At 37.7% G+C, this 19,396-nt stretch overlaps 1 protein-coding gene across 2 annotated transcripts in view; it reads right to left on the reverse strand.

Moving 5' to 3' along the window:
* LOC128644831 (tumor necrosis factor alpha-induced protein 2-like) overlaps positions 1 to 19,396 on the reverse strand; it is a 221,798-nt gene that overhangs the window by 12,391 nt on the left and 190,011 nt on the right. For both annotated transcript variants that reach the window (XM_053697419.1, XM_053697418.1), the window contains exons 10-11: positions 3,584 to 3,709; positions 1,154 to 1,303 (exon numbers count right to left, since the gene is read on the reverse strand). In XM_053697419.1, the coding sequence (XP_053553394.1) occupies positions 1,154 to 1,303; positions 3,584 to 3,709 (276 nt within the window). The remainder of the gene's footprint in view (positions 1 to 1,153; positions 1,304 to 3,583; positions 3,710 to 19,396) is intronic.

Raw genomic sequence — 19,396 nt, forward strand, 5'->3', positions numbered from 1 at the left:
ACTGCTAAACCACCTGAATACATATTGTATGTTATTAAAAAAACATACATGATGGACAGGCTGTGCACCACTTTCATATCACTATATGGTTGCTTTTCAACTTTGACAAGAATTGTTTTTTTCCCCTCAATATTTATTTTTATTGTTTGTTAAAGAACAGTTTCCATTTTGGAGTCATTTTAAATCAAAATGGCGACTACAGTTTCTGTGCAGAGGACTTATAAAATCTTCATTTACTAGATTTAAAAAAAATGAAACTAATTCATAAACCCGCTGCCTTACTTGCACCTTCCTACTATACTTGTAAACTGGAGTGAGCATTTGTGACCGTTAGTTCAGCAATGCAAGCACAAGCACCTTGAAAGGCACTCTCGTGAACAAGTTTGAACTTAGCGTTTATGTAGGAGAGTCCCCTATAAAAACCTGCTCACAAAGGAGCAACCTCGTTTAAGCGTCGCCGTCTCCTAGGCAGAAACAATGTAGCAAGGCAGCAGGTTCATGAATGTCAGTATACGGTCATGGGAAGGGCTTTAACAAAGGATATTATCGAGAAAGAGATCACTTTGATAAGTAAAGTAGAAATTATTTTCTTCTAAACTGTACTCTCTATTTGAATCATGAATGTTTAAAGGGACAGTAAAGTCAAAATTAAATTTTTAGTATACAGACAAAGCATACAGTTTTCTAATAATTTTTTATTATTAGATTTGTTTTGTTCTCTTATTATCCTTTCTTGAAAAGAACATCTAGTGAGGCTTAGGAGTAGCAGTGCACTGCGGGGCAATAGCTGATGATTGGTGGCTGCACCTATATATACCTCTTGTCATTGGCTTACCCATTGTGTTCAGCTAGCTCCCAGTAGTGCATTGCTGCTGGTAGGTTTACTCTTCAACCAAGGATACCAAGAGAACAAACCAAATTTGATAATATAAGTAAATTGGAAAATTGTTTTAAATTATTTGCTCTATCTGCATAATGAAAGTTTAATTTTAACTTTACTGTCTACTTTCATGCACCTGCAAATGCAACGCCATACACCCTAGCCAGCTAGACACTAAATGAAGATAAGATTTTTATCTATACGTTCTCTTTCTCTCATTTACTCATAGTAATAGAATTTTATATTCAATCCATATACACTGACATCACTTACAGAGCAGAACTTCTCAATCAGAGCCGCAGTATGGCAGATTTGGGTAGCTAGATTCTGTTGCTCATTATGATTTTTGATGCTCACTTTCTTCTTTAAAAGCCTGGTGACATATTCCAGAACCAGGTGTATATGGACCTTTCCCATCATATTCTGTAATTAATAATGACATTTGTAATTAAATACTGACAACAAGAATGTTAATAAAATATTAAATGGACATGAAACCCAAACAATTTCTCTCATGATTCAGATAGAGAATACAATTTTAAACAACTTTCTAATTTACTTCTATTATCTAATTTGTTTCATTCTCTTGGTATCATTTGTTAAAGGAGCAGCAATGTACTACTGGTTTCTAACTGAACAAATGGGTGAGCCAATGACAATCAGTATATATATTCATCCACCAATCAGCAGCTACAACCTAGGTTCTTTCCTGCTCCTGAGCTTTCCTAGATAAACCTTTCAGCAAAGGATACCAAGAGAAGGAAGCAAATTAAATAATAGAAGTACATTGTAAAGTTGTTTAAAATTGTATTATCTATCTGAATCATGAAAGAAAAGTTTTGGGTTTCATGTCCCTTTAACTAAATCCTGTTTATCACATGATGAACCACTAATATTCTTTTTCTTTTTTCCCTCTCCAAAAAGTATTTCCACCTTTCTTGTTTCCTTAGTTCATGTGCTGTGAACATCAGGTTTGTGTCTGTCTATGCAGGGTTGGATTTCTCATTAGGCACAGTAGGCATGTGCCTACAGGCGCACTGCAGCAAGGGGCACCTTCCTGTATGAATGCAATCATGTTTTGTTTTTTTAAATAAATTTACTATGCATCTGCAATTTTTTTTTCCAATTAAAACACACAGGCTCAGCGCCATTCTGTGCGGCTTCGGGCGCCAGCCAATGAGGCGCCATGTCACTGACCCTGATGCGACCCCTACCAGCAAGTGGAGCTGATGGCGCAAAGAGGAGACGAGAAGAACTGAAGAGAAGAGGAGGACTGTCGCTTGGGGAGAATATAGAAGCAGCGTGCATTAACTGTGAGTAAATTAACCTCTTCACCCTATAAGATGTATATACACGTCTTGCGGTACTTTGGCTATCGTACCGCAAGAGGTATATATACGTCTTAGCTTCAGGAAGCTCCAGCAGTCTCAGCTGATAAATTACAGCCGAGTGCTGGAGTTCCTGAAGCTCCAGGCATCTGTCGCATATGGAACTTGAGTGTGATCAGTACTCCGGTTCCATACAAGGGCAGATGCGTGATTGTTACAGATGAGACGGTGACACTGTGTGTGTCACCGTCTGTAATGATCTTCTGTTGGTGCTAGCGGGAGGTGTGGGTGGGAGGCGGGTAGCAGGTGTGGGAGGACCCTATGCTACGGAAAAAAAATAAAGGGACAGGGAGGGATGGGGCAGCTACCCTGCAAAAAAGGGTTTTGTGGGTTTGGGGTGCCCTAACTAATGATCGAGGGAGGGTGGAAGGTGGGGGGGGACCCTACGCTACAGAAAATAATAAAATAAATTTAAAAAAATGACAGTGCCAGTACCTAAGATGGCAGCAAATAGTTAGAGGGGGAGGATTAGAGAGCTGTTTGGTGGGATCCTACACTGCAGAAAACAAACAAATAAAATAAAAATTATTTGATTAAAAAAAGAAACATATTTTCATACTGGCAGACTGTCTTCCAGTACTTAAGATGGGGGTGGCTAATGGGTGCTGGGGAGTGGAAGAGAATTGTTTGGGAGGGATCAGGGGGTGGGAAGTGTCAGGTGGCAGGCTAATCTCTACACAAAAGCTAAAATTCACTTTTTTAGCTACATAATTAACCCCTTTACTGCTAGCTTTAATGTTTTACATCTAATATTTATTTTTAGTTGTCCTAAATAATAATAATCTTTTTTCTTTGTTTTTGTTTTTCACTTTTTTTGTGATGGGGGACTCGGGGGGGGGGGGTAGGTTTTTGTGCCTACAGTCACCTTAAATGTAAATCCAGCCCTGTGTCTATGTTCTATTTTCTTCTATATTGCAAGAACGTAGAAATAGAGCTTGTCCTGTGTATGCTCAATACAAACTAAGGCCTAGTTTCCATTGAGGTGGTAAATTGTGTGGAGACTGCAGTGGAAAAAACATTTATCAGCATTAAAATTTATGGAGATTGTTTATGCTACCACCAGTTTCCAAACTTTACCATCTCAATGGAAACTAGGGCCAATATAGATAGATAGATAGATAGATACAGACAATAAATATGAATTCAGGATTAGCACAGACAAATAATCCGTCCTAGTTTTAATATAAATTTAAACATTACTTCATGAAAAATATACTGTTTTCCACATCCCTTTGCAGTACCGGCTAGTCAAACACAATCACTAAAATAGCAGAACTCAGGGTGCCAATACCATCTAGAATTGTCTTCTGTTTACCTGATAACAAGGACAAATTAAAGTATTATACGGGGAAATGTGTCGTTCTGTTTTTTTAATGATTTCTATCATGGATTCATAATGATCACGGTGGCTTTTTCTTTTCATAATCTTTTTGAATATTTCCTAAGGAAAAACAAACAAAAGGTAAATATATCATTAAACTTGAATCATTTAGGGTAACCTATGGCATTATGACTTGGCATTCCAGCATATAATGACGCTTTGAAGTAATAGGCTATGCAACTACTGTTACTGATTGGGTGACCTATCGGGACCAGAAGTTCTTTTTTTTTTTTTTTTTTTTCCAAAACTTTTTATTAAGAATCCATGATACAAAGAGATCGACAAAACAAACAAGTAAGAATACAGTTATAACAATCGCATTGTCAGTCTCACAGGGAAAAATACAAAGCAAAAACCATGCATCCTAGATTCTTGTTTTAACCTTTTTTCTAAAACAATACCAAAATAACAATGACAGAAATAAAGACATCTCAGTGCTTATCTCTTTATGTACTAAAGTCTACCTGAAAGTATTATTCATTGGCTGCGCTTGTGCTTGAACAAGTTCTATCTATATAACCGGTCAGAAAACCTCTATGCATTGTCGAGTTGACTAGGTTGGGGCTTGTTGGATTTGATATAATTTGCCCATGTTACTTGTAGTTCTATGAATTGTTCCCTTTTATCTTGCAAGTAGGAGCCATACTCCTCTAGTTCGATCAAATCTGTGACCTTGCTGTGCAACAGGGCCAGAGAGGGAATTTCTGATGATCTCCAGTTTTGCGCTATCAGCACTTTTAAGCTATTCGTCATAATTTTTAACAGGGATTTAAAATGAGGTTGGGGTAGTTTGATTGACTTGTTTAATAACCACACAAGGGGGTCCAGTGGGAGGTTAATTTGAAAGATATATTCTATTTCAGCAATTATTGTGCGCCACAATGAGTTTATCTGGGAGCACCACACCACATGTGACTCATGCCACTGCCAACATGTCCACACCTCCAGCAGCGATTATTGGTCTGCGGGAAAAGTTTGTGGATTCTCCTAGGGGTCAAATACCACCCATGTAATATTTTATAGTTAATTTCTTTGATGGATGCTGACAGAGGTAGATTTGGTATTATGAAAAATATGTGTCGCTGCCTGAGGCGTGATGGTGACCCCTAGTTCCCTCTCCCACATCTCGATGGAGCGCGGAAGGTTACCCGGTGGCAGCTGGGTAACAATGTTGTAGATATAGGAAAGGCTGTGTTTAACTGGTGGAGTAGACGTGTATATTTTCTCAATGTTTGTCAGTGGTCGTAACATGTTTAGGTGTTGTTGATGTGTTGTGATGTAATGGTGTGCTCTTCGGTATGTAAACCAATTGCTGGCCCAATTGTGGCCTGTTTCTATTAGTTGTTCTTGAGATTTCATCAGGTCATTATTAGTTAGAGTCATGAGTGGGACGTCTGCGTCTCTATACTGTATCCCTGAGCCCCTAATTAGAGTTAACAGGGGAAACTCGTTATTGTGGAGAAGTGATGTTAAGGGGCCTGGGCAGGAAGATATGTATGGGTTTATCCTGTTAGAAGAATCCCAGATTCTCAGTGTTTCCTGTGTAATCGGGTTATTAATTTGCTTGGAAAGTACCTGGAAGCCTGGGTTCCAGCATATAGAAGGGAGATTAGAGCCAGGGCTAAGGTTCTCCTCTAATGAGACCCATCTCTTATGTTCCCTATGGATCCTCTAGTCAAGGATTCTCTGGAGAAATATAGACCTCCGGTATATGTCAATGTTTGGGACTCCCAATCCTCCTTGGGTAGGACCAGAAGTTCTTTTTGTATGGATTAAGCACATAGCATTACAGTTAGGGATGGGAAAATGTGTTTATATCCGAATTCAAATGTTAGAACGAATGTTATTGTAGAAATTCGAGAAGAACGAATATTCTTAAAAATTTGATTTTCGAATGTTATTTACAGTTTTCGAATGTTACATTCGAATATCACATTCGAATTCGAATATTACATTTATTAAACACAGTTGTAGACTAGAAATACTATTTAAAATTTGAATGTCACATTTGAATTCGAATGTCACATTCAAATTCGAATATTACATTTCGAAATTGAATGAATACATAGCTAAACATTCTATTATTCGAACGAATATTTTCTAATTTTATTGAAAAATTCGAAAATGAAAATTCAAAAATAGAATGTTAGAATGTTATATAAACATTCGAAATTCGATTAGAATGAACAAATGTATCAAAATTTATTTTAAATTTCGAATTTTTAGAAACATTCACCCATCCCTAATTACAGTGTCGCTTGTGTTAAAATTGCACTATAATGTCCCTTTAAAGAAAATTCAGGCAAAATGAATAATGGATGTGTATTGTAATATTATTTAATTTCCCTTTATTAAACATTTTATGAGAATAAATATTGATTTTAAAGTCCCTTTAAGCAACCAATTGGCTTCATGTTTACAGGAAATTACATTTTGACCAAAATTATTCAGCAAACACGTTGAACACAAAATACATCTAAAAGCGCTCATTCCTCATTAAGGCTAATTAATGGAACAAGATTAGAAGAAAAGGAACTATAAAACGTTATTACAAATCAATAAAAAAAATAGGTGTGATTAAAAACACAAGGAGAACTAGCAAGTGTTAGCGAAATAATTATAAAGTGGATCTGCGATTAACCTCAATAGTTAAATAACGTAGAATGTAGCTGTAAATCCATGGTTAAATAATTATGAGAACCAAGGTCTAAAGGTTAACAAATATACACCCAGATTACAAGTTATGCGCTAAACCGTAAAAAACGCAATAAAATGAGTGGTATCGCACTCTCCATAGCGCTACCATTACAAGTTACTGAAAAACCTTCGTTTGTTGTGCGGTATGGTGCAATAAGCTCCATACCGCACAAAACCCAAGCGCTGACTTGACGTGCTTGTGCACGTTTTCCCCCATAGACATCAATGGGGAGAGAGTGTTAGAAAAAAACTAACACCTGCGATGGCGTAATGGAGATCGCTATAATATATTTGTGAAAATAAATAAATATTATTAATCAAAAGTGTGAATAAATATACATAGATACTGAAGTCAGGTAAACAAAGACGAGAGAAGATTTTAAACATCAAAAAATGTATAAGATCAAAGTGGGAAGTGAAAAAATGTATTTTTAAAGTATTTATAATTATGGATACGTGTTTAATTAATGTAATAATCATCTCTATGATATTAAAATCTTACGGCTAGATTACGAGTTTTGCGGTAAGCTGAAAAAGCAGCTTTAACAGGTCTTAACGCTGCTTTTTCACTACCGCTGGTATTACGAGTCTTGCAGGTTTAAGGCCCCCGCACACTTTTTTGGCCTTACCGCAAACCGACTCACGTAAAGTTCGTAAAGTCTTTTTTTCTATGGGACTTCCATAGCGCCAGTATTTCGAATCTGTCCTGGGAGGCCAAAAAGTGAGTGGTACACCCTCTACCTCCAAGATTCCTTACACATTCTAAAGTCAGTAGTTATGAGTTTTACACTACAACGCCGTAGCATAAAACTCATAACTAAAGTGCTAAAAAGTACACTAAACTACCAATTAACCCCTAAACCGAGGCCCTCCCACATCGCAAACACTATAATAAAAATTTTAACCCCTAATCTGCCGCTCCGGACATCGCCGTCACTATAATAAACATATTAACCCCTAAACCGATGCACTCCGGCATCGCAAATGCTAGTGAAATAATATTAACCCCTAATCTGCCCCCCTAACATTGCCGCCACCTACATTATACTTATTAACCCCTAATCTACCGCCCCTAACATCGCCACAACCTACATTATATTTATTATCCCCTAATCTGTCGTCCCCAACGTCGCCGCTTTATTCTAAATTTATTAACCCTTTAAACCTAAGTCTTACCCTAACCCTAACACCCCCTAACTTAAATATGATTTAAATAAATCTAAATAAAATTACTATCATTAACTAAATTATTCCTATTTAAAAGTAAATACTTACCTATAAAATAAACCCTAAGCTAGCTACAATATAACTAATAGTTACATTGTAGCTAGTTTAGGATTTATTTTTATTTTACAGGCAACTTTGTATTTATTTTAACTAGGTAGAATAGTTATTAAATAGTTATTAACTATTAAATAACTACCTAGCAAAAGTAAATACAAATTTACCTGTAAAATAAAACCTAACCTATGTTACAATAACACCTAACACTACACTACAATTAAATTAATTCCCTAAATTAAATACAATTAAATAAATTCAATTAAATTAGCTAAATCACAAAAAAACCCCCACTAAATTACAGAATCAGATCTCACCCAGATATCTCGGGGTCTCTGTAGCAAATTCGGAGTATAAGCTTTCGCTTTTTGCAGACGACATCCTATTAAGCGTCACCAAGCCACTTATCTCCCTCCCCAACCTCTATGGGATCTTAGACACATTTTCAATTATATCAGGATATAAGATAAACACAGATAAATGTGAGGCCCTACCTATCGCTATTCCCTTACACTCTCAAAAATTATTAGAATCCAATTTCGATTTCAAATGGCTGAAACATACACTCAAATATCTAGGAATTTTCCTGCCACCACAGACTCATTTATTATATAAATTCAACTATATCCCCCTTTTTAAACAGATCAGACGAGACCTTAGGAAATGGAAAAGTTACAACTTTTCCTGGCTAGGGAGACTTGCAGCTGTCAAAATGACTATTTTACCTAGAATTTTATATCTATTTCGATCACTTACTATAAGGATCAACAGGCCTGATATAGAAAAGTTGAAAACTGAGCTTCTCTCCTTCATTAGAGGGAGCAAATCTGCTAGGAGTATCAAAATTTATAATAAATAGACACAAAACTCTAGGAGGGGTTGGAGGACCGGCATTGTTAGATTACTTTAAGGCCACTAGAATAGCACAGGATAAAATGCTTTTACAGAAGTCAACAGATGCATTGTGGTCCAGATTGGAGGCAGAGATGGGAGGCTGGGGTGAACCAGATTCAATCTTCTGGGACAGGAAAATTCAACAATCCACTTTATCCCACCCAACACCATACACTTCAGAGCTTACCTTACATACATGGTCGAAAGTGATATTGGGCAACGATCTAATGCCAAGATTCTCTCTTTCCACCCCAATTCAATATATCTTTCCTGACGAGCTAAGACCAAAGTTTAAGAAGTGGGAGAATAAGGGACTGTACCGAGTTGCAGACTTATTAAATAACTGGAAGTTGCTCTCCTTCAATCAATTGCAAGAGAAAGTAGCACCAATACAAATACATTGATATCTTTACCTCCAACTCAACTCCTCAGTCAGATCATTTCTCAGAGACACTCAGAAGGGAGCCCCTACTATTTTGGAAGTACTTTGTAATAGCCCCCATCGCTCCAAACACACTATTTCCAGACTATACTTGACTATTCAATCTGGTCCACTTAAGACCAAATCCTCGGTTATGACAGCCTAAGAAAGGGATTGAATATGACTAAAGACCTAGTGGACTGGGAACACCTATTTCAGACCGCTGATAGAGGCCTTTTGAGTGCAGACTTAAAAGAAAACGTTATGAAAACACTTTTACGATGGTAACGGACATTGGTTAAGACCGCACATATGTCCACACAAGGCAGCAAACTATGCTATCGAGGGTGCGGGGAGGTAGGCACATATCGCCATATGTGGTGGGACTGCGCTGGGGTCAATGCGATCTGGATGAGATTGACTTCTTTGTATTGCTAAATATTGGAAGACAGGGGTCCCTACCTGGTCTGAAATAATTAATAAGATACAATACACATACAATATGTACGAATTGGCATCTGGGATCCTAGACAACAAGGACACATTTCATCAGATCTGGTTCTATTGGATAAATGTGGATGCTTCAGACCGGGATCTACCCAATAGGAGTACCATACCTTGATCAACATGCATTACACACTTAGATTCAAAAGCACTACTATGATAAGCTTATCCAGCTGTTGCTGGATATGTTGTCACCTTTACCCATGTTATATTCCCCCCCCCCTTTTTTTTCAATATAAATTTATGGTATAACTTACCTTCCTTGTCTTACATTGCTCAAAGGGATAAGTTCTCCCCCTTTCTCTTTTATGTCTCTTAGAGGGAGGTCTAGGACACCATATATGATATTTTTTACATCATGATTGTGGAGAACTGAGATCTAATTTTTTAATATTTGACTTATACAAGTTCGAAACTTTATTTGTTATGACAATGTGTTTTATTTTCAATTTGTTTGACAACGTAATTGGCAAATTTTGATGTAAATGTACTTCATAAATCTTTGCAAACTTTAATAAAAAATATTTAAACATAAATTACAGAAAATAAAAAACAAATTACAAGATATCAAAGAAATCAGCTCTTTTACCTTTAAAAATAAATACAAACAACCCCCCCTCCTAACAGTAAAACCCACCACCCACACAACCAACCCCCCAAATAAAAGCCTAACTAAAAAAACCTAAGCTCCCCATTGCCCTGAAAGCTCTATTGCAGGCCCAAAGCCCTAACCTAAAAAATAAACCCACCCAATACACCCTTAAAAAATCCTAACACTAACCCCCGAAGATTCACTTACGGGGTGAAGTCTTCATCCAAGCGGCAAGATGTCCTCAAGGAAGCTGGCCGAAGTGGTCCTCCAGATGGGCAGAAGTGGTCCTCCAGATGGGCAGAAGTCTTCGTCCAGATTTTTTCTACCTTAATTCCAATTGGCTGATAGAATTCTATCAGCCAATCGAAATCTAAGGTACGTCATCTTGGATGACGTCATTTAAAGGTACCTTCATTCGTCATTAGTCCGTCGGAAAAAGAAGAGGATGCTCCGCGTTGGATGTCTTGAAGATGGACCCGCTCCACGTCGGAAGGATGAAGATAGAAGATGCCGTCTGGATGAAGACTTCTGCCAGTCTGGAGGACCACTTCTGCCGGCTTCCTTGAGGACATCTTGCTGCTTGGATGAAGACTTCTCCCGGTAAGTGAATCTTCGGGGGTTAGTGTTAGGATTTTTTTAAGGGTGTATTGGGTGGGTTTATTTTTTAGGTTAGGGCTTTGGGCCTGCAATAGAGTTAAATGCCCTTTTAAGGGCCATGCCCATCCAAATGCCCTTTTCAGGTCAATGGGGAGCTTAGGTTTTTTTAGTTAGGCTTTTATTTGGGGAGTTGGTTGTGTGGGTGGTGGGTTTTACTGTTGGGGGGTTGTTTGTATTTATTTTTAAAGGTAAAAGAGCTGATTTCTTTGGGGCAATGCCCCACAAAGGCCCTCTTAAGGGCTATTGATAGTTTAGTTTAGGCTAGTGTTTTTTTTTATTTGGGGGGGATTTTTTTATTTTGATAGGGCTATTAGATTAGGTGTAATTAGTTTAAATATCTTGTAATTTGTTTTTTATTTTCTGTAATTTAGTGGGGGTTTTTTGTGATTTAGCTAATTTAATTTAATTTATTTAATTGTATTTAAATTAAGGAATTGATTTAATTGTAGTGTAGTGTTAGGTGTTAGTGTAACTTAGGTTAGGTTTTATTTTACAGGTAAATTTGTATTTATTTTAGCTAGGTAGTTATTAAATAGTTAATAACTATTTAATAACTATTCTACCTAGTTAAAATAAATACAAACTTGCCTGTAAAATAAAAATAAACCCTAAGATAGCTACAATGTAACTATTAGTTATATTGTAGCTAGCTTAGGGTTTATTTTATAGGTAAGTATTTAGTTTTAAATAGGAATAATTTAGTTAATGATAGTAATTTTATTTAGATTTATTTAAATTATATTTGTTAGGGGGTGTTAGGGTTAGACTTAGGTTTAGGGGTTAATAAATTTAGAATAGTGGCTGCGACGTTGGGGGTGTCAGATTAGGGGTTAATAAGTGTAGGTAGGTTTCGGCGACATTGGGGGCGGCAGATTAGGGTTTAATAAATATAATGTAGGTGGCGGCGATGTCTGGAGATTAGGGGATAATAAGTGTAATGTAGGTGTCGGCGATGTTGGGGACGGCATATTATGGGTTAATAAGTGTAAGATTAGGGGTGTGTAGCGTCAGGGTTCATGTTAGGGTGTTAGGTGTAAACATAACTTTAGTTTCCCCATAGGAATCAATGGGGCTGCGTTACTGAGATTTACGCTGCTTTTTGGCAGGTGTTAGACTTTTTCTCAGCCGGCGCTCCCAATTGATGTCTATGGGGAAATCATGCACGAGCACGTACGACCAGCTCACTGCTGACTTAAGCAGCGCTGGTATTGGAGTGCGGCATGGAGGTCAATTTTGCTATACGCTCACTTCTTGCCTTTTAACGCCGGGTTTGTAAAAACCTGTAATACCAGCGCTGCAGGTAAGTGAGCGGTGACAATAAACTGCACGTTAGCACCGTACAGCTAATAACGCAAAACTCATAATCTGGCCGTTAATTTCTTAACATAAAAATAAATTATGCTTCTAATACCTATTTATTTTCTATTCTTTACACTACTACAAAATTATTACGAAAGAGAAAAAAATATTTTGTTTACCAAATTACCTTTTGCTTGGACAGAATTGAGTAACTATATCCATTTACTCTCTATTTGAAGTAAGACTTTTGCTATATTTCTGCATCTGGTCCCCAGAAGGTTCATAAAAAACCCTTACGATCTGTATTTTTACCTTTTTCTACATCTTTGGATGCATTTCTTGTATTTCTCCAGTGTTCATGCAATCTTATGTGTAATTTATGTGACACCATCCCTACATACTGTAGCTCTTAGGGCAACTTTATTTTAGTAAATAGATAACCCCTATTGTATTGCAGTGGTTATGTCTTTTAATTGTATGTTTTTTCACAAAACGGTCTTGAATTGTCAATGTTTTCAACATATATTTACAGCTATAGGAAGATCCACATGCATAAGAACCAGGAGAGGATCTACTACTACTCATTTTATTCTTAGCAAAATGGATAGGGTTGATAAAATCTTTCAGATTATTTGTTCTCCAATAACTTACTTCTACCTCTTACTTCCACCAATCAACTCTTTCAATATAGGATCAGATTGTAATCTGAACATTTTCTATTTACTCTTAGAAAGTCTATTGGTAGAGATTTAATTGTTCTTGGAGAGTGAGCACTAGTACTGTGTTAGTAGCTGTTTCTTTCCTAAATTAGTCTGTTCCAAGAGAACTATCTTTTTATTTTATTTTTTTAATTCTCAGGTCCAAAAAGATTAATTCAGTGGTACTTACATGATACGTTAGTTTTATATTCAAGTAATTTGTATTTAGAATTTTCAAAAATGTATTCAATTCTTCTTAGGACCTTCCCAAATTAATATAATATCATCTATATGTCTAAGCCAGAGGGGTGTATATATTGAATATGTTCCCACCAGCCTAGAAATAAATATTGTATAGGTTTGTGTCCCCATAGCGGTGCCATTGGTTTGTAAACATTGATTGTTGAAAGTAAAGGTTTTTCTTCAATACAAATTCTAATAACTTAAAAATAAACGCTTGACTGTGGATTAATGGAAACTAAGATGGATCTTTCCTTCCACTTATAAACTTTTTTATTCTGAAATTCCTCTATATCTCTATTTAGTTTGCCCAGTTGCTTAATCTCCGACTCAAATGTATCCAGCTCTTTTTGATATTCTTTATAAAGGGTTTCAAATTCTTAGAGATTCTCAGTTTGTCTAAATTATTAATTTTGAATTTTAATTAAGCTTTCCAGCCTTTGATATTCTGATGTATCATATTTAATTAATTTTTTCATCAGTTTTAGAACATTCAGATAAGGCTTCTTCCCACACCTGATTCAGGTTTTTATCTCTAAATTCAAAGGTTGGGAAAAGTTGTATTCTCAGGCTTCTAGGTATTAATTTCATTTCAATAAACCATTAAAAAAATATATGATTTCACCAGAAATTGTCCTGTTTATATAGGCCTAGATTTAGAGTTTTGTCGGTAACGACCCGCGTAGCTAACGCTGGCTTTTTTCTGGCCGCACCTTTAAAATAACTCTGGTATTGAGAGTCCACAGAATGGCTGCGTTAGGCTCCAAAAAAGGAGCGTAGAGCATATTTAACGCAACTTCAACTCTTGATACCAGAGTTGCTTACGGACGCGGCCAGCCTCAAAAACGTGCTCGTGCACGATTCCCCCATAGAAAACAATGGGGCTGTTTGAGCTGAAAAAAAACCTAACACCTGCAAAAAAGCCGCGTTCAGCTCCTAACGCAACCCCATTGTTGTCTAGGGGAAACACTTCCTACGTCTGCACCAAACACTCTAACATGTACCCCGAGTCTAAACACCCCTAACCTTACACTTATTAACCCCTATTCTGCCGCCCCCGCTATCGCTGACCCCTGCATATTATTATTAACCCCTAATCTGCCGCTCCGTAAACCGTCGCTACTTACATTATCCCTATGTACCCCTAATCTGCTGCCCCTAACACCGCCGACCCCTATATTATATTTATTAACCCCTAATCTGCCCCCCACAACGTCGCCTCCACCTGCCTACACTTATTAACCCCTAATCTGCCGAGCGGACCGCACCGCTATTATAATAAAGTTATTAACCCCTAATCCGCCTCACTAACCCTATAATAAATAGTATTAACCCCTAATCTGCCCTCCCTAACATCGCCGACACCTAACTTCAAACATTAACCCCTAATCTGCCGACTGGAGCTCACCGCTATTCTAATAAATGTATTAACCCCTAAAGCTAAGTCTAACCCTAACACTAACACCCCCCTAAGTTAAATATAATTTAAATCTAACAAAATTAATTAACTCTTATTAAATAAATTATTCCTATTTAAAGCTAAATACTTACCTGTAAAATAAATCCTAATATAGCTACAATATAAATTATAATTATATTATAGCTATTTTAGGATTTATATTTATTTTACAGGTAACTTTGTATTTATATTAACCAGGTACAATAGCTATTAAATAGTTAAGAACTATTTAATAGCTAAAATAGTTAAAATAATTACAAATTTACCTGTAAAATAAATCCTAACCTAAGTTACAATTAAACCTAACACTACACTATCAATAAATTAATTAAATAAAATACCTATAATTATCTACAATTAAACCTAACACTACACTATCAATAAATAAATTAAATACAATTCCTACAAATAAATACAATGAAATAAACAAACTAAAGTACAAAAAATAAAAAAGAACTAAGTTACAAAAAATAATTTTTTTTTTACAAACATTAGAAATATATTACAACAATTTTAAACTAATTACACCTACTCTAAGCCCCCTAATAAAATAACAAAGCCCCCCAAAATAAAAAAATGCCCTACCCTATTCTAAATTACTAAAGTTCAAAGCTCTTTTACCTTACCAGCCCTGAACAGGGCCCTTTGCGGGGCATGCCCCAAGAAGTTCAGCTCTTTGGCCTGTAAAAAAAAACATACAATACCCCCCCCCAACATTACAACCCACCACCCACATACCCCTAATCTAACCCAAACCCCCCTTAAATAAACCTAACACTAAGCCCCTAAAGATCTCCCTACCTTGAGTCGTCTTCACCCAGCCGAGCCAAATTCTTCATCCAAGCGGGGCAGAAGAGGTCTTCCATCCGATTGAAGTCTTCATCCAAGAGGCATCTTCTATCGTCATCCATCCGGAGCGGAGCGGCAGCATCCTGAAGACCTCCGACGCGGAACATCCATCCTGGCCGACGACTGAACAACGAATGACGGTTCCTTTAAATGACGTCATCCAAGATGGCGTCCCTCGAATTCCGATTGGCTGATAGGATTCTATCAGCCAATCGGAATTAAGGTAGGAATATTCTGATTGGCTGATGGAATCAGCCAATCAGAATCAAGTTCAATCCGATTGGCTGATCCAATCAGCCAATTAGATTGAGCTTGCATTCTATTGGCTGTTCCGATCAGCCAATAGAATGCAAGCTCAATCTGATTGGCTGATTGGATCAGCCAATCGGATTGAACTTGATTCTGATTGGCTGATTCCATCAGCCAATCAGAATATTCCTACCTTAATTCCGATTGGCTGATAGAATCCTATCAGCCAATCGGAATTCGAGGGATGCCATCTTGGATGACGTCATTTAAAGGAACTGTCATTCGGCTAGTAGGCGTCGGGAGAAGAGGATTGAAGATGATGGCTCCCGAAGAAAGAAGATTGAAGATGCCGTTGATAGAAGACTTCATCCGGATCATGGACCTCTTCAGCTCCCGCTTGGATGAAGACTTCATCCGGATCATGGACCTCTTCAGCTCCCGCTTGGATGATGACTTCAGCCGGATCATGGACCTCTTCAGCCCCCCGCTTGGGCTTGGATCAGGACATCGGAGAAGCTCTTCTGGATCGATCGGTGAACCTGGTATGGTGAAGATAAGGTAGGAAGATCTTCAGGGGCTTAGTGTTAGGTTTATTTAAGGGGGGTTTGGGTTAGATTAGGGGTATGTGGGTGGTGGGTTGTAATGTTGGGGGGGGGTATTGTATGTTTTTTTTTACAGACAAAAGAGCTGAACTTCTTGGGGCATGCCCCGCAAAGGGCCCTGTTCAGGGCTGGTAAGGTAAAAGAGCTTTGAACTTTAGTAATTTAGAATAGGGTAGGGCATTTTTTTATTTTGGGGGGCTTTGTTATTTTATTGGGGGGCTTAGAGTAGGTGTAATTAGTTTAAAATTGTTGTAATATTTTTCTTATGTTTGTAAATATTTTTTTTTTTTGTAACTTAGTTCTTTTTTATTTTTTGTACTTTAGTTAGTTTATTTCATTGTAGTTATTTGTAGGTATTGTATTTAATTAATTTATTGATAGTGTAGTGTTAGGTTAAATTGTAGGTAATTGTAGGTATTTTATTTAATTTATTTATTGATATTGTAGTGTTAGGTTTAATTGTAACTTAGGTTAGGATTTATTTTACAGGTAAATTTGTAATTTTTTTTAACTAGGTAGCTATTAAATAGTTCTTAACTATTTAATAGCTATTGTACCTGGTTAAAATAAATACAAAGTTACCTGTAAAATAAATATAAATCCTAAAATAGCTATATTATAATTATAATTTATATTGTAGCTATATTAGGATTTATTTTACAGGTAAGTATTTAGCTTTAAATAGGAAAAATTTATTTAATAAGAGTTAATTTATTTTGTTAGATTTAAATTATATTTAATTTAGGGGGGTGTTAGTGTTAGGGTTAGACTTAGTTTTAGGGGTTAATACATTTATTAGAATAGCGGTGAGCTCCGGTCAGCAGATTAGGGGTTAATGTTTGAAGTTAGGTGTCGGCGATGTTAGGGAGGGCAGATTAGGGGTTAATACTATTTATTATAGGGTTAGTGAGACGGATTAGGGGTTAATAACTTTATTATAATAGCGGTGCGGTCCGGTCGGCAGATTAGGGGTTAATAAGTGTAGGCAGGTGGAGGCGACGTTGAGGGCGGCAGATTAGGGGTTAATAAATATAATATAGGGGTCGGCGGTGTTAGGGGCAGCAGATTAGGGGTACATAGCTATAATGTAGGTGGCGGCGCTTTGCGGTCGGCAGATTAGGGGTTAATTATTGTAGGTAGCTGGCGGCGACGTTGTGGGGGGCAGGTTAGGGGTTAATAAATTTAATACAGGGGTCGGCGGTGTTAGGGGCAGCAGATTAGGGGTACATAAGTATAACGTAGGTGGCGGTCGGCAGATTAGGGGTTAAAAAAATTTAATCGAGTGGCGGCGATGTGGGGGGGCCTCGGTTTAGGGGTACATAGGTAGTTTATGGGTGTTAGTGTACTTTAGAGCACAGTAGTTAAGAGCTTTATGAACCGGCGTTAGCCCAGAAAGCTCTTAACTACTGACTTTTTTTCTGCGGCTGGAGTTTTGTCGTTAGATTTCTAACGCTCACTTCAGACACGACTCTAAATACCGGAGTTAGAAAGATCCCATTGAAAAGATAGGATACGCAAATGACGTAAGGGGATCTGCGGTATGGAAAAGTCGTGGCTGAAAAGTGAGCGTTAGACCCTTTTTTTAATGACTCCAAATACCGGCGGTAGCCTAAAACCAGCGTTAGGAGCCTCTAACGCTGGTTTTCACGGCTGCCGCCAAACTCCAAATCTAGGCCATAGATTCTTAGGTAATTCTCTTAACTCCAATTTTATCTGTAGTAGGTTAATTATCATTTTATATTTGATGTAGATTTAAATTCAGGTCAGCTACGCTTTTCTGCTGTCTGTTTTGCCTGTCATGTTCTATTTACCAGTGATTATATAATAATAAGACTAGCGAACTAGGAAAATAAGTGCACTAAATGTACAAGGCTAAAGGCACTGCAATATTAGTAGAAAGGAAATCCCTTTGTATCAAAATAAACTCTGTTCAATTGTGGTATTGAGGCCTATGTATCAAAGGTCTTGCGGACCTGATCCGACAGTGTGGATCAGGTCTGCAAAATCTCGCTGAATGCGGAGAGCAATACGCTCACCGTATTCAGCATTGCACCACATGAGCTGCTGGTGCAACGCTGCCCCCTGCAGTCTCGTGGCCAATCGGCTGCCAGCAGGGAGGTGTCAATCAACCCGATCGTGTTGAATTGTGGCGATTCCTGTCCGCCTGCTAAGAGCAGGTGGACAGGGTTATGGAGCAGCGGTCTTTAGACCGCTGCTTCATAACTGCTGTTTCTGGTGAGTCTGAAGACTGGCCAGAAACACGGGCCCACAAGTTGCATATGGAGCTTGATAAATGGGCCTCATAGGGTCATATTTATCAAGTGTAGTAGGAGAAGTGTGACCGCAGTTGGAGCATCCTCGGCGTGATCCGGAAATGAACTCCTCAGGGAGAGGACACAGTGAAGGACCCCTGGGTACTCACGAGTGCCGTAGCCAAAAAGCGGAGGATGAAGCCGCAAGATATTGAGACGTGATACAAGGTAAAAAAGGCAGACTGACAGACAGGCAGGACAATAGGTCTTACGCGCTTCGAGCCCCCTAGTGGCACTTACTCATAGACACTCTTCTTCGTGGGTCTGTAAGGAAGTGCCTGCTACCTGTTTCTTCTTTATCATATTTATCAAGCTCCGTATGGAACTTAATGACCCTTGTTTCCGGAGAGCCTTCAGGCTCACCGGAAATAGAAGTTATGAAGCAGCGGTCTAAAGACCACTGCTCCATAACTTGTCCACCTGCTGTCGACATTTATCGATGTGCGGCGGACATGATACGCTACTTCGTATCATGTCTGCTCGCACATTGATAAATATGCCCCTTAGGGTTAAGGTGTTGTGTATCAAATTGCAAATTTACCCAAATTATTCAGCAAACAAGCTGAGTACAAAATACATCTAAATATTCTCATTCCTCATTGCAGGTGGTGGAGACTAGAGGGGGAGATATACACGGAACCAAAACTGTATTTTATTTTATTACAGCTGTAAAATATACCAGGCTTACAATGTAATCTTTACTAAACAGATTAGGAAGGTACAAATAAATTTATTAATATTTCTTGCCCTTTGTTATAAATGAGGAACTAAGTACTGGATCATTCTGACCTCAGTGCGGGCTATATAAAAGTTAATCATTGCTATAGAAAATAGAATGTAGTTGTCATTTTCGGACCTCAGAATTATGTTTAACCAACTGTATGCCAAATAGAACTGTGACACTGTAATCCTTGTGGTTAATTAAATACAATCAGGGCTGGACTGGGAATAAAAAGCAGCCATAAAAAATTTGAAGACCTGCCCTAGTTTTCA

Source organism: Bombina bombina, chromosome 1, assembly GCF_027579735.1.
Source record: "Bombina bombina isolate aBomBom1 chromosome 1, aBomBom1.pri, whole genome shotgun sequence".
NCBI lineage: Eukaryota > Metazoa > Chordata > Amphibia > Anura > Bombinatoridae > Bombina > Bombina bombina.